The 15,489-nt window shown below is 57.1% G+C and overlaps 1 protein-coding gene across 4 annotated transcripts; it reads left to right on the plus strand.

The window, feature by feature from the left end:
- Positions 1–6,266: 6,266 nt before the first annotated feature.
- On the plus strand, positions 6,267–14,192 carry SLC39A13 (solute carrier family 39 member 13). 4 transcript variants are annotated; one of them, XM_028484805.2, is made up of 10 exons: positions 6,267–6,332; positions 7,785–8,093; positions 9,966–10,079; positions 10,388–10,512; positions 10,900–11,004; positions 11,116–11,205; positions 12,007–12,057; positions 12,385–12,513; positions 12,689–12,788; positions 12,878–14,192. In XM_028484805.2, exons 2-9 carry the CDS (start codon positions 7,793–7,795, stop codon positions 12,749–12,751), a joined length of 978 nt encoding a protein of 325 aa, XP_028340606.1. In that variant the 5' UTR covers positions 6,267–6,332; positions 7,785–7,792; the 3' UTR covers positions 12,752–12,788; positions 12,878–14,192. The 4 variants fall into 4 exon arrangements, with proteins under 4 accessions (XP_028340606.1, XP_007113008.1, XP_007113009.1 ...); XM_007112946.4 differs by having other exon boundaries at positions 12,385–12,517; positions 12,878–14,188; XM_007112947.4 differs by lacking the exon at positions 12,385–12,513 and having other exon boundaries at positions 12,664–12,788; positions 12,878–14,189.
- The last annotated feature ends 1,297 nt before the right edge of the window (positions 14,193–15,489 follow it).

Raw genomic sequence — 15,489 nt, forward strand, 5'->3', positions numbered from 1 at the left:
GGGGGCCTGCAGGGTGAGGCCAGGAAACCAAGAAGTTGGACTTGCGCTTCTCACTTACTTGGGCCTCTTCCAAGGCCCTGGGAGAGGCCTCAGCAAATTTGTATTTGTGATTTTGTAATCTTTTTCTTAAAGAGGGCCCCCAGATTGTAGAATTCCATTCCCCTCCCCACTTGCTTCCTGCTGGCTGGCTCTGTGACTTAAGGCAAGTCCCCCAATTTCCCATCTATACACGGGGATGAAGCCTGGAGAGTCAGCGGGTACAGCAGGGGCAATGCGAGGAACTCAGGGTACCCATCCTTTACAAAAGGCCCAGATCTACAGAGGGATTTCACCAGCCTGCACCTGTTCCATCCCTAAGGGCCCTGGCGGGGGTAACTGGAGACTCCTACCCCCATGTTCCAGCTGCGATGACTGAGGTTTGGAACGGAATGAGCAGGCCGGAGCACCATCCCTCACTGCTCTCTGGGATCAACGCCCAGGATGCCGAGCCCCGGGTTGCAGGGAGGGGGCCGCTGGGCCGACCGTGGCTCAGGGAGCTGGGACCAGAGGGTGCGGGGGCGGGCTCGGCGGAGGCAGCGTCCCGCACAGTCTCACCGCAGGACCGACCTCGGCCCTTATCTGCTCGGGCAGCTTCCGCCCCCCATCCCAGCCCCCGCCGCAGGCCTGGCCCCCGCCTCCGCCTCCGGAGGGGCCGGCCCGGAGCGCCCCTCCCCCGAGGCCACCCGCCCCCAGGGAGCGCCGGAGCTGCCGCGGGCTGCTGCCCAGCCGAGCAGAGAGGCGCCCGGCCCCTAGGTGAGGAGCCGGAAGTGATAAATAACTCCTGGGAGGGGGGGCACCATCGCAGTGAGGCCCTCCCTGCCGCAGCATGCCCACCCCAAGCAGACCAGACAGGGGCTCCCCATCCAGGCCGCCTCACCCAAATCTGGGAGGGAGATTAGGGTCCCTTAAAGCCCCAAGGAGCAGGAGGAGCGGTGGGGTTGGTCTGCACGGCGTTCTGAGGGACACGACCCCCCCATCCACACACACGCACACTAGCGTCCCAGGCCCAAGCGTGGGAGGGAAGAGAGACGTGGAGACACCTTTGAGAAAGTGAAATGCAAGCCGCAAACTGGAGGAGACGTGAGACGTCTGACGTCTGCCACGTACAACCCGCAATGGATAAACATCAAAAACACATAAAGGACTCTTGGAAATCCATGGGAAAACACAAAAAGCAAGTAATCCAACAGAAAGATAGATGAAAGACGTGAACAGCCTTTTTACAGAAGAAGAAAACACACTTGTCCAATGAACATGTAAGGGATTCACAAGCTCATTGGTGATGAGGGAAATGCAAATGAAGACCACAATAAGATGCTATTTTATACCATTTGACGGGCAAAAATTAACGAGTCTGACAGCACCAAGTGCTGGAGAAGAGGTGGAGCCACGGAATCTCCAGTGCGTTGTTAGTCAGAGTGCAACTCCCTACAACCTCTGGGGAAAACAATCTGGCCTTATCTTATAAAGCCGAGGCCCAGCAGATCCCCCTCTAGGCTTAAAATCAAGAGAAACTTGGGCATGTGCTCCAAAAGACAGAAACGAGAACATTCAAAGCTGCGCTGTTCTGAACAGCAAAAATCTAGAGAATAACCCAAATGCCCATGGACAAGAGAATGGGTAAATAAATTACAGAGGATTCATTCACACATGGCACACCGTTCAGTAGTGCAAGCAAATGAACCAGTTTCACCCCGTATCATGAATGAATCTTAGTACCTGTATCACTGAGTGAAAAAGCCAGTCCCAGAAGACAAATACTTCCTATGAAGTTCAACACCAAGCCAAACCATACCTCTACAAAAAACAATGTTGGTTCCTTCCTTTTCATACTTTTGTTATTAGGAGCTGACATGATTACCCACCTAAAAGACTCAAGAGTAATACTGAGAAATGATTAGAACCAGTAAGAAAATATAGTTGGCTTACCAGGTATCAAAGGGATGCATAAAAATAATTTGCCTTCCTGTGCCCTACATTTAACATGTAATGGGAAATATGTTCTTTTAAATACCCACAAAATGTAAAATACCTAAAAGTAAACTTACTAAGAGTTATGCAGGACCTATATGGGAACAGTTGTAAACATCACTGAATAACGTAAAAGAAAACCTTAAAAGAGCTTTTTTCCTTATTTCAAAAGAAAGGCCAAACTGGACAGAATATTGTCTGTTATGTTTATTAGGGGAAGAAAAGGACTGTTAACATTCCGATTCTCCCAAGAAGGAAGCAGTGAGATGGGATGGGGAAGGGGTAACAAATAAGCAAATCTATGAATAAACATAAATTAAATAAAAGAGAGCCCTGAGAAGGCCCAGATTACTGTGCATAATGCCCAGGAATTTCACCCCACTTTGTGCTCCTGAGGCAGGAGAGGGGAAAGGGAGACATTAAATTCATTTGGACAGACTTCTATTCAGGGTATAGGCAAGAGCTTGTCTTTCCTTCCAGAAGCCCACAGCGGGAATGGGGGTTGGGAGGGTGAAGAAGTCCCATTGTGTTCAGGGTACAGGGCTCAGGGCTCCAAAGACACAATACTGAGGGCCTGGACAGACCCAGAAGGCTTCAGAGAGGAAGCGGCCTTGTAAACGGGCGGGATTTCAATCGACAGAGATGGTGGAAGGGGAAGAACAGGCCAGGCCTGCCAGGGGTGGGGTGGGAGTTACAAAGGGGGTTGTAAAGGCAGAGAGGCCGGACAGAAAGTAGTGAGGCTGGGCTGCCCAAGGAAGAGTTGCTGAGGGTGGGGGAAGGGGGCTGCTGTGGAGTCACTGGGGCATCATCAGGCCAGGGCTGGAAATTCAGGGGAGAAAGCACCCCAGGAACTCACGAGGGAGCTAAGGCTGCCCTGAGAAGAACAAGTTGAGAGAGGGTTAGGGTCAGGGGTTCCAGAGGGGCAGGTCCAGTTTGGAGAGGCAGAGCTGGAGGCCACAGTAAAAGCAGCAGGGCCCTGGGTGAGCACTTGGCTCAGCCTCACCTCCTCAGGGCGACCTTGGGCACCCGGAGCCTCAGATGCCCTTCTACAAGAGATTGCCGCCTACCTGCAGACCCCCATGGAAAGCCCTGAGAAGGTGAAGGCCTGCTTTCTCACAGAAGGCCATACTCTGGAAGCAGAAGTAATGTGCCCATCCCAGAGCCTCTAGCCGTTGACCGCCAGAGGAGGGGGAGGGTTGTCAGAGCATCGGCAATGCCAACGCCAGGCTGTGCTGGCCTCACAGCCGTCGCCTGGTCAGTAGGCCCAGAAGCAGTCCCACCTTCTAGAAATGGGGGGCTGAGACCTGGTTGCTGAGAAAGGCCAGATCAGAGAAATTGGTCCGCAGCTCCTCCAATCCCAGACGCCTCCCAACCACGCAGAGCCAAGCAGTGTCCAGGCTCACCCTGCCCTGCTCTGGTTTGTCTGCCCAGTGCCACGACCCAGGAAGACCCTGAGGCCTTCAAACCAGTTGATAAATGTGTTGGAAAACATTCATCTGTGCTCAGCAAGGAGTGGAGAGGGGTGGCCCCCACCCTGTGTCTTTATCTGTTCTTTCCATTACTGTAATAGTTTCTTTATACGCATGTGTCCACACATGTAAATAATAATAACATCTAATCCTTAAGTAGAACTTCCCATGTGCCAGGCATTGTTCTAAGTGTTTTCTGTGTTCATTCAATTTACACAACTACCTGATATAGCAATCCATTTTACAGATGAGGAAACTGAGGCATAGGGAGTTAAGTAAATTAATATATATATCATATATTTAATTTACATATGATATATATAAAAGCTTTTACATATCTTTTTTACATAATTGCATAAATTATGATCATATACACGTTTTAACATGTTTTTACAAATTCTCCTTTTATATTTTTATATTTTTTTCTCCCCCCACCATGGAATCCATGTTACCATGCTGATGTGAGATCTTCTGTATTTTTTATTTACTCACAATTATAAATGGACTTATATATGCTAATACCTATAATCACATGTACCTATAAAAGTTTCCTTTTTGTCATTATTTTAAACTAGTGGATTATAGTAAAAAAAATTTCTGCATCTCTCTTTTCTCACTCGTCCATATTTGGAAGACCCTGGCAGATCTAATTCACTGGTTTTCTTTGTTTGTTTTTTCCTCCAGAACTCTTCTTTTTATTTATTTATTTATTTATTTATTTATGGCTGCGTTGAGTCTTCGTTGCTGTGCGCGGGCTTTCTCTAGTTGCGGTGAGCTGGGGCTACTCTTCGTTGCGGTGCGCAGGCGTCTCACTTCGGTGGCTTCTCTTGTAGAGCACAGGCTCTAGGTGTGCAGGCTTCATTAGTTGTGGTGCATGGGCTCAGTAATTGTGGCACGCAGGGCCCTAGAGCACGCAGGCTTCAGTAGTTGCAGCACGCGGGCTCAGTAGTTGTGGCGCACAGGCTGAGTTGCTCCGCAGCATGTGGGATCTTCCCGGACCAGGGCTCCAACCCATGTCCCCTGCATTGGCAGGCAGATTCTTAACCACTGCGCCACCAGGGAAGCCCCCAATTCGCTGTTTTTAACAGCCACACACTAGTCCACCCACTGTCTTTCTACTTGGCCCTCCCGGCTCATGGTCATCCTCTAGAGTCCCATCCCCATCCCCCAATACATTAGGGAGTCTGATGGTGGAAGTTCCAGGCCAGGTGAGAGGAAAGGGCAGTAAGACAGCAAGTGGTGTTTCTAGCTGGGTCTTGCCCATCCCCTTGCTGGTGGCCAGCAGCCCTCAGCTCCTAGAGGCAGGAATGCTGACCGTGTTATTGTGAAATCATTTGTATATTGTGAAGTGCTTTGCATATGATGGAGTGATTTGCATATATGGGGGGGCGCATCGTAGAGATCCCTGAGCAGCATCCCTGAGTGTCTTCCTCCCTTTGCAAAGTAACCAGCTCAGGGCTTCCACTTCAGAACTCAGGGAGCAGAACAGGAGGGCGTCCCTGTAGACCTGTGGGCCTGGCGGGTGAGGCAGACACGGGGCTTTCAGAGGAAAGCTGATCCCGCCTGGTAGGAGTTAGGGGTCTAGGAAGGGCAGATGTTGGAGTGTGAGGTGGAATCGGGCAACTGGTGCAGACTGTGAGAGCCCTGTGCCCTCAGAGCCCCCGGTAAGGGAGAGTGACACAGGAAGGACAAACGAATTACCGCATGAGGCAGATGAGGGTCAGAGGCTGGGAGACTCCCACCCTGTCACAATCTCTGCCCCAGTGAGTACCCAAGTGCCCCTTGCTGAGTATTATATGGTCCTGGCTGAGAAGAATGCGAAGTGTAAATACCAAGGCAGATTCCCATGACCCTAGAAGTGAGAGGTGCTATCACATGCTCTCAGTTCAAGGACACCCAGGTTTGAATCGTGCTTCTGCCATCTGTGCTATTGTGTGACCCTGGGCTAACAGTATCCATCTCAATGGGATAGACTGAGGATTCAGGGAGACAATACACGCAGTGTCAATGGCACGTCGTAGGTGTTCAGTAACTTGCAGTTATAATAATGCTATTGTTTGCTGCCCCAGTCTGAGGTGAGGGAAGCACAGAGCCTTTGCTCCCCCAGGTTTGGGGTTACCAGCAGCAGTGTCAGGCCACCGTGCATTGGACTCCAAAGGGTTACAAGCCCTGGAGACAAAGGCCTGAGGTTCCCAGTGAAAAACCAAAGCATAAAAATAATTCGATGAGTAAGAATAAAATTCCCTCTTCTGAGGTTCCCGGGGTTAGGCCCCTCCCTGCGGCAGGCACTTCCCCTTTCCCTTGCTCATGGAGGAGCCAGGCCGGGCTGACTCAGAGAAGGAGCGCCGCAGCCATCCTCCTACCCCGACCCCGTCCCGGGACGGCGCAGTCTGGCAGCAGAGCGCGCCCCCGTGCGGCCGCGGCTGGGACTGCCGCCCGAGAGAGGAAGCGGCGGGCAGACCCGCAAGCGCAGCCACCCAACTGCTCGCGGTCCCCGCGGGGCCGCCATCTCCGCCCCGCGCAGCCGGACTGTGCTGGGTGCCCACGGGGCCCCCACTTCCGCCCGACCCAACCCGCCGTCCCGGGCCCGCCCGAGCGGAAGTGCGCCAGCCTCCCGGGTCCCCCATGGCCTCGAGGCGGAAGCGCTCTCCCACCGCCGCTCCCCATGACCCCGCGGCGCTCGGCGCGTCGGGTTCCGGACAGGTCCCGTGTGACGTGGCCGCACGCTGGGGGCGGCTCCGGGCTGGGGGCCGGGCGGCCAGGCCGGGCGGGGCAGACCCGGGGCGGGGCGCTGTGCCGCAGCTGGATGGCCGGGGCCGTCCGGAGCGCCTCCGCCGCCGTCGCCGCCGCACGGTGAGTGACCGCCGCACCCCCAGGGCCAGAGCCCCTGACGAGACGGACTCTGCCGATCCCCTTGCCCCCGACCCGGCTTGTCCAGATCAGACCTGGGCCTCTCGCCCGGAGCCCGGTAGTTAAACTTCCTTGGGCTCTTCTCCCCGTCTCCCCACGCGTCGCTCCCCATCTCTCCCTCTCTCTCCGCCTCCGCATCCGTCTCTGGCTCTCTCACTCGTGGCTCTCCCGCTCTTGCTTTCTGCTCTCCCTCTGCTCTCTGACTCTCTCGGTACCCCCTCTCCTGTCCCAAACTCGTCCCCTGACCCGCCTCTGCCTCCAAGTCCGGCCTGGCGCAGTCCTGCCTTTGGTTCCCAGTGGAGCCCAGAGGGTTTCATCAGGGTCCCGTTAAGGCCTGGAGGTCCTAGACCCGAGCATCTTTTCCAGCTGCTTTCCCTCCCTCCCACCTCCATCAGCAGATGAGGAAACTGAGGCAAGGACATCACTGGCTCAAGGTCACAGCCAGCATGAGGGAGGGTAGACCACATTTAAACCTCTTGCCTGAGTTTCCAGGTTGAACTTCCGTCTTGGTTGACTCACATCCAGGTCCTGTGATCCGCCTGCTGGGTACACTGCTGCTGCCTGGTGCTCCTGGGCTCCCGCAACATAAGGAGGGTTCTCTGTGCCTCCTCCATGCCAGGCACGCTCACCTGATTAGCAAGCTCATCTCATTTTCACCACTGTGTGAGGGAGGCAATACTTATCTCCCGGCTACAGACGAGGAGACTGAGGCTCAGAGAAGGGCTTTAGGGACTTGTCTGCAGTCAAGCAGCTGTAAATGCAGAGCACAGAGTCAAGGGCCGGTCTTCAAAGCCTGTGCTCTGCACATCTGTGAGGCAGCTCCTAACTGAAGAATCCTCTCTCTTCATTCCCACCTTCTGTCTGTCTCCGTGCCCCAGGGATAGTGGACTCATTTCCTAGGAAGAAGCCCTGATGGTCTTAACCTAGCTCAGCTGCTTGGTTTCCCCACCTGCACCTCCTAGCATTGCCCCATCAAGCTAGACTGTGCTGGCCGCCATCCCTGGGGGTGTCCTCACTGGGGCGCATCCTGGCAGCAAAGCCTCCCCTGGCAGCCAGACACCGAGCTGGGCCAGGCCTACCGGTGCCTGAGGGGAACCCAGCCAGCGCCTCACCCTGTCATTAAGGAAAGTTTAGCCTCAGGCAGACAGGCTGACACACGGCCTGGAACTGGCTCCCAAGGAAAAAATGTGTGCTCCTTGAGAGTGGGGTGTGGCGGAGCAGAGCCCTTTTACTCTGTGCACCCATCATTGGGATCCTCAGAGGCCCTGGGGGAGGCAAGCAGGAGGGCGGGTGCCATGGCCACTGGGAGTGGGGGGAGGGTTAAGATGCCACGTTTCCTAAGCAGGTGTGCGGCCAAGGGTGGCAGCTCACGTAAGTGGCCTTTGTGTTTTTCAGCACGTGGCATGCCTGGATGTCCCTGCCCTGGTTGTGGCATGGCGGGACAGAGGCTCCTCTTCCTCGCTGCTCTTGCCCTGGAGCTCCTGGGAGGGGCTGGGGGTTCCCAGCAGGCCTTCCGGAGCCGGGGGGTGGCAGCGGCCTGTCGCCTGGACAATAAGGAAAGCGAGTCCTGGGGGGCCCTGCTGAGCGGAGAGAGGCTGGACACGTGGGTCTGCTCCCTCCTGGGCTCACTCGTGGTGGGGCTCAGCGGGGTCTTCCCATTGCTCGTCATTCCCTTGGAGATGGGGACCACGCTACGCTCAGAAGGTGGGTGACCCTCCTCTGGCACCAAGGGGCAGCCGATGGCGCGGGAGACATGCTGCTGCTCTTCCTGAGAGAGCCGGGCCTCTGGTCCCGAGTGGCAGTGTGTCTGTGGTGAAGGGTGGGGACCCGGCACAATTCCTCACCTTGGTCCAGTGAGCCAGGGTGCGCCGTGCTCATTTGTTCATTCGTTTGTGCATCTGTTTATCCTGAAAGATGAAAGTCAGCAAACATTCACTGTGAAGCAAGAAACAAGGCTGAAAATAGGATGCCGGGCTGCCTGGGTTCAGATCTTGGCTCTGCCACTTACCAGTTAGGTGGTATTGGGCAAGTTCCTTAACTTCTCTCTGCCTTAAGCTCCCAACCTTAAACATGAGGATAATAATAGTATCTACCTCATAGGTGTTATTGTGACGATTAAATGAACAACGTCGGCAAAGCACTTAGGAGACGGCCCCGGTGCAGGGACGGGGCTCCGTGTTGGCGAGCGGGCAGCGTCGCGCTGCCTCTCCCTTCAGTCCCTGCTCACTGTGCAAAAGGGCGCTCAGACCCAGAGCCCCTGGGGCGGCCTCACCCAAGAACACGCGAGAGGCTGGTAGCTGGCCTGCCTCTGGAGAGGGGGGCTGGGAGGTGTGTGCAGGCCTGGCAGAGGCTTTTCCTTGGCTGCGCACGTGTCCACAGGTGACATGCTATAATGAAAGATAAAGAAGATCAGATGGGGAGCTGCTAAAAGTGCAGGTGCCTGTCACCCCCAACCAAGAGTATGACATAGTAGGTCTGGACCAGGCCCCAGGAATCTTTGAAATGAGGGTCCGCCGGGGGCTCGTGCTGCCTGCCAGGCTCCAGGAACTGTTCATTCAACAGATGGTTATGAACGCAACTGTGCCGGGCACTGGGCTGAGGGCTGGTGCCCCAGCTGTGAACAGGGCCCTCTTCTGCTGTCTTGCCTGTGTATCAGTTCAGCCCCTCTCATAGCATCCCTGAGAGGTCAACCTAGGGAGGACTGGGATTATTAGCTCTATTTTACAAATGGGGAAGCACAGGCACAGAGAAGTTCTTGGAGGAGCCCAAGGTCACACAACCTGGAAGCAGCAGCTTTCCCCTGGGATCCCACCCTACCACCAAGCTGCCTCTTCCTTCTGGGCCTCAGTTTGTCTATCAAGCCAAGGGTTTCGACATGGCCTCCTTAGGGCCCTTCTAGCTCTGGATATTGCACGTCTGCACAAGTCCTCAAATCTCTGCCACTTTTCTGAGAGTAACAGTGGCTGAGAAGAGAAAAATTCCCACTTACTAAGCACTTGCTATACGTATTGTTGTTTAATTCAGGGGCCCCCAACCCCCGGGCCGCACAGCAGGAGGTGAGCGCTGGGCGAGCGAGCGAAGCTTCATCTGCCGTTTTCCCCATCGCTCGCATTACCACCCCTGTCCGTGGAAGAATCGTTTTCCACGAAACCGGTCCCCGTTGCCAAAAAGGTTCGGGACCGCTGGTTTAATTCACACAAGATCTCTATCAGATAGATACAATTGTCCCCAGTTTACAGATGATGAAATTGAGTCCCAGAAGTAACCTGCCCAAGGTTACCAGCTGGTGGGTTGGGCAGCTGGGACCTGTCAGGCTCCCAAGCCCAGCCTCTTAACCCTGAAGCAGTAGTGGCTCCACAGTCGGCCCGCAGGTTGTGGTGTATTGCTGCTGGGCACCAGCCCTTGCCGGGACTGAAGGGTTGGGGACCCAGGAAGGCCAGCAGCCCACGTCCAGCCTTCCGGAGACTTGCAGTCTGGTTGGGACCACACTAGGAGCCCAGTAAGCTGGGTGGGGCAGAGGTCAAGCCAGGGGCTCTGGTGCCCCAGCTCCCAGGTCCCACAATCTCTGCCTTGTAGCTGGGGCCCGGCGCCTGAAGCAGCTGCTCAGCTTTGCCTTGGGGGGACTCCTGGGCAATGTGTTTCTCCACCTGCTGCCCGAGGCGTGGGCCTACACGTACAGTGCCAGCCCTGGTGAGTGAGGCCACAGGCTGGGGGCAGGAGGGTGGCAGGCGATAGGTGGGAACTGGTGCCCCCATGCCCAGGGATGGCCTAGGCCCTGCCTGCTCTGCAGAATGACTGTGAGAGGGTTCTGGATGTCTGGCAGGGAACTTGTCCTGGCCCCAGGGCCCTGGTCCCTATGGGAGTTCCTGGGGCCCAACTGCTCCACCAGCCAGTCCTGGCGCCCTGCCCCTGTCACTGCCCTGGACTAGGTCCCATCCCAAGTAGCCCCCCTTCTGTGGCCCTGGCTCGGCCTGGTGTGTCAGTGCTGCCCCCTGCAGGTGGTGAGGGGCAGAGCCTGCAGCAGCAACAGCAACTGGGACTGTGGGTCATTGCTGGCTTCCTGACCTTCCTGGCGCTGGAGAAGATGTTCTTGGACAGCAAGGAGAAGGAGGAGACTAGCCAGGTGAGCCCCAAACCCCAGAGCCTACACAGGTCAGCCTCTGCTCTGTGGTGGTGCCAGGGCCTGGAGGCCCAAGTTCTGAGTCAAGCCCTGAAAAGAGGGTCTCTTGGCCCTTTCCTGGGAGCTCTGGGAGGCTGGGCCAGCTTGTTTGGAAGGATCTGGGCATCAGCCCGTGCCGTGGCTTGTTCTCATAGACTAAGAGTGAGAGCAGTGCGGGAGGCAGAGGGTCTGCTGGGTTTGGGGGCATCCGGCTGATTTGAGCAGCAGAGTCCAGCCAGATAAACGGGGTGTTCCCTTTTTATCTGTTCTCCATCTTTCACTCCCTTTCTGTCCACCCTGGCCGAGTGGGGGGCATCTAATGTCACGTCTCCCTCCTTCTCCTGGCCCTAGGCCCCCAGCAAAGACCCTGCAGCTGCGGCCGCGCTCAGTGGAGGCCACCATCTGGCCCAGCCAGCTGCAGGGCCCGGCCTGAGCGCCGTGGTCCGGAACATCAAAGTGAGTGGCCCGCCCAGGGCCCCCTCCTCCTGCAGCCGCCCCACCCCGAGTGGCCGGCCCAACTCAGTGCTGCCTGCCCGGCTCAACCCAGCTTTCTCCCCACTCACCCAGGTCAGTGGCTATCTCAACCTGCTGGCCAACACCATAGACAACTTCACCCACGGGCTGGCTGTGGCTGCCAGCTTCCTTGTGAGCAAGAAGGTGAGTGGGGCTGGGGCAGTGGGGCCCAGGCCGTTCGGTGGGAAGGCTGGCGCCCGCATCAACCGGTGGGCTCCGCCTCCAGAATAGGTCCCCAGGCATCTCCTCCTTGCTCCCTCCATGACAGCACCCTCGTCTGCGCCTCCCTGCTGCTCTCCTGGACACGGCCTCCTTCTGTCTCCACCACTGACTGGTCTGTTCTTGCTGTGAACACTCCCTGCTGGGATCACAGGCCTCTGCCAGGCTGCTATGCTTGGCCTCTGCCCGCTTCTAGATGCTTCTCCCCCCCACCTCCTCCCTCTGTGCTTTGGCCCCAGGGTCTGCCTACTCTTGAACTGGCCAATCTCTTTCCCCTCTGGTAGCCTCCAACTCACTGTTGCCTCTGCTTCAACTCACTGTTGCCTTTGCTTGGAATGTTCTTTCTCCCACTCTTTGAACTGCTAGCTCCTCATCCTTCAGGCTTCGGCTTAAAGTGCACTTTCTCAAAGAGGCCTTTGCTGACCCCTCATTTCAGTTAGGCCCATCATGTCCCATGGCACCCAGTCCATCCTTTCCCCATAGCACCTGTCATGGTGTGTAATCACATGGTTCTTTGTCTGTTTACTCAATCCTTGCCTCTCCACTCCAGGCTGTTAGCTTCTTGGGGTCAGGTTCCTTGTCTGTTTTATTCGCTGCGATATTTCTAGCAGCCAGATGGTACCCAGCCAGGGCACCCAGAGCAGAGCAAATGTTTGTAGAATGAGCGGACAAGTGGGTGCCCTAGCCCTCGGCACAGACCCCACAGACTCCCTCCCCTCCCTGCAGATCGGGCTCCTGACCACCGTGGCCATCCTCCTGCATGAGATCCCCCATGAGGTGAGTGCCAGAGGGCTCCCATGATCAGCCATGTGGGCGTGGAGCTGGGGGCAGGGATTCGGGGTGGGACTACCCAGCAATGGTGGGCTTGGGCAGCTGGACCACAGAGGCCTGGAGCTGCCCAGCCTACTAGGCTGCAGCCACCATTTCAGCTGTGTTAGAGCATCCTCGGGACGGGGGGCCCAGTCGAGGGGATGCGGGCTGGGGCACAGGGTGGTCCCAGCTACGGGGCGGGTGCAGGGGGCTCGGTGTGCGTGTCCATACCTGAGATGCTCAGGGGATCTGGCCCCACTGGGGCCCAGAGTGATCGTCTGGACCTCCCCTCAGGTGGGCGACTTTGCCATCCTGCTCCGGGCCGGCTTTGACCGATGGAGCGCAGCCAAGCTGCAGCTCTCGACGGCCTTGGGGGGCCTGCTGGGTGCCTGCTTCGCCATCTGTACGCAGTCCCCCAAGGGAGTAGGTACGGGCGTGGTGGGTGGTGGCGGTCAGCAGAGGGGCCCCAGCCAAAGGGCACAGCTGCCCTGACCCTGGTGGCCAGGCCAGGTTCTGCCCCCGGCCCACCCTGCGGGAGGGAGCGTAGTGCACATGGCTCCCCTGGACTCCCAGCCAGTCAGGGCCTCTCCTGCTGCAGAGGAGACTGTGGCCTGGATCCTGCCCTTCACCTCTGGCGGCTTTCTCTACATCGCCCTGGTGAACGTGCTGCCTGACCTCTTGGAGGAAGATGACCCATGGTGAGCTGCCCACTGGCACTGCCACTCGCAGGCCTCCCCGCCCCGCATCTCGGCCAGTGCCCCTCTGAGCCGCTGGCCTCTCCCCACAGGCGCTCCTTGCAGCAAGTGCTTCTCCTCTGCACGGGCATTGTGGTGATGGTGCTGTTCTCGGTCTTCGTTGAGTAACCGCCCCTGACGCCCTGCCCCCTGCGCAGCAATAAGAGACTCAGATCGACTCTGTGACTGTGTGACTGTGTGTGTGTGTGTGTGTGTGTGTGGACGGGTGTGGACTCTGTGACTGTGTGTGTGTGTGTGTGTGTGTGTGTGTGTGGACGGGGTGTGTGTGTGGTGTGCACATGTGACCGTGTGCAAGACCGACACTGTGATCCCTCGTGTGCTGGGCCCAGGGCCCGATGCCCACGCCTGCCCCCAGCCACACTGTGGTCTTCTCTCCTTGCCACCCTGTCATCTTGCACCTCCTGGAGTCGGCAGTGAGGAACAGGAACACTGGTCCCAAGCAGAGGCCTCTGCCCACCAGGACGCCAGGAGGAGTGAGAGCGGCCCAAGGAGCCCAGGGCTGCAGGGAGCCCCAAAGCTGTCTCCTGCTGGGGCCTCATGGGTCCCTGGCCTGAGGGAGTAAACCTCTCTGCACATGCATCCAGCCCTGAGCAGCCAGGAACCGAGGCTGGGGCGCCTCCTCTCTGCTGTGTCCAGTGTTCTGGCCCTTCCTTCACCAGCTCCAAGGCCAAAGAAAGGAGAGGCAGGTGCTCGTGTAGCCCCCAGCCCCACTCAGCACTGACAGTCCTACCCCTCCCAGCGTGGAGCCGGGAGATGCTTTCTAAGGCCTTTTCCCCATGGCTGCTCGCCCTGGCCCAGCTCCTGGTCCCCCAGGGAATGCTCCCTGGCAACGCCAGCGGCTCTGCCACCTCCGGCTGCCAAACAGCAGCCAGCAGGGCAGTGAGCAGCCCCGGGCCAGAGGCTTCCCAGTCGGCTCAGGGATGCTCGTGCCAGCACAGGGTCCAGGCAGAGAGTGAGCAGTGGCTGCCCACCCCCCCGCCCGGGCCTCTTTTCCTGTCCCACTGTGGGTGGGGTTAGGCGGGGGTGGCGAGGGCTTCACGTTGTCAGCACTCAGGAATGTGCTCTGGGGATGCTGAAGCCATAATCCCCAGCTATTTCCCTTGGCTGACGCCCAGGTACTCAGCTGGCCCACTCCACAACCAGGCTCCAGCCCTGCTGCTTGACCATGGGCGTCTTGAGAAGTAGCCATCAAGAGGGTCTGAATGGTTTTACGGCAGTTTTGCTGTGGTTCCACTTGTATCTGTAAATACCTGTTCTATAGATGCAAATAAATATACACAAACTGGCTGCCTCTGTTCTGATACATGAGCCCATAGTCCAGCAGGGCTTTTCCGGGCACCCTGTGCTCCAGCTGCGTTGGCTGCTCTGCGGGCCCCAGCTCCTGCAGGGCCGCCCAGCTGGTCTCCACCGCCATCCCCGCCTCCCGGGCCTTCTGCTTCATCTCTGTTACTTTTGGGGTGCTTCTCAGGGTATATATTTCATGTTTCCCAGGTTTATTTTGTTGTTAGCTTTTTATGCCAATAAAACAAGCCTGGCTCTAGGCCATTATAGCCCACGTCACCCCCAAGGGTGGTGTCCTCATAGACCTACGAACCAAGGGCTTTTTCTTGGCCTGCCCCCTGAGTAACTTTAACCACGGAAGGGAGCTCCATCCACAAAGTCATCTCCAGGTTTGGCCTCCATGAAATAGTTATTTTTCATTAAAAAGAAAGAAAAGATGAGATCTTTATTCTAAACCATACCCTCACCTCCAATGAATATGCTGAGAATGAAGACAGCATCAGGCACGGGGGAGCTGCTTCCCCAGTGCTGTTAGGAGACAGCAGAAGGGGGAAGTGGAGCCCCACTTCCTCTCCTCCCTTCAGCAGGCTGTTGGCGGACAGCATGTCCGCGCCACATCACGGAGGCTGATACGGGGGCTGTGAAGCCCAGATGGGCTGTATCCTGAGCTGGGAGTGCCTGACTCCGTAACTTTTTCAGCAAAAAGGGCTCTGCTTCACCTGATTGTGACACGCCCAGGGCCTGGTGGGTCCAGGCCTGACAGAAGCAAGGAAGGAACCCAGGGCTGTCCTGGCAGTCCCCGCCTCCCCTGAGCAGGCCCTGGGGCTCCTCGTGTGTTGGGTGACAGATGCACGTGCAGTCATGGCACTCAGCCCACTGAAGGAGGCAGTGGGGCCCCATTTATAAATGAGGACCCCAAGGTCAGGGGTGAGGGTGGTGCTTGCAGCTTCACGCAGGTGGGCGCGGGGGGTCGGGGTAAGAGATGCGGGAGTGGGGGCAGCTAAGCCCAGGACAGGGCCAGAACAAGAGCACTTCCGAGGCTGTGCTGGGGCTCCTCCGGGGGATGGGAAGTCAGTGGGATCACCGAGGAGAGCGCAATGGGGGTGCACCCTGACACTCAGGATGGCGGCTTGGAGGCGGTGGGACTAGAGAGGGGAACTCCAGACAGGCTGGCAGTCAGTAGCTCTGTGACTGTGGGCATGTCCCTTCAGGGGAGGTGATGGGAAAAGGAGGGTAAAGGGCTTCTGCCAGGGGGCAAGTGAGAGCTGATAGAGAGTTCTAAAGGGCTGCTGCTTTGAAAGGCCATTCAGGGGGTGGTTCAAGCTGCTAAGACAGCACAACATAAACTAGGCTTTATTCTTAG

The sequence above is a fragment of the Physeter macrocephalus genome, unplaced genomic scaffold (assembly GCF_002837175.3).
Source record: "Physeter macrocephalus isolate SW-GA unplaced genomic scaffold, ASM283717v5 random_241, whole genome shotgun sequence".
In the NCBI taxonomy this organism is placed as follows: domain Eukaryota; kingdom Metazoa; phylum Chordata; class Mammalia; order Artiodactyla; family Physeteridae; genus Physeter; species Physeter macrocephalus.

Coding starts and splice junctions, on each gene's coding strand:
- SLC39A13 (XM_007112946.4), top strand. CDS start 7,793: ATGCCTGGATGTCCCTGCCCTGGTTGTGGCATGGCGGGACAGAGGCTC. Junction 8,094..9,965: donor GACCACGCTACGCTCAGAAG/GTGGGTGACCCT, acceptor TCTGCCTTGTAG/CTGGGGCCCGGCGCCTGAAG. Junction 11,005..11,115: donor CCGTGGTCCGGAACATCAAA/GTGAGTGGCCCG, acceptor CCACTCACCCAG/GTCAGTGGCTATCTCAACCT.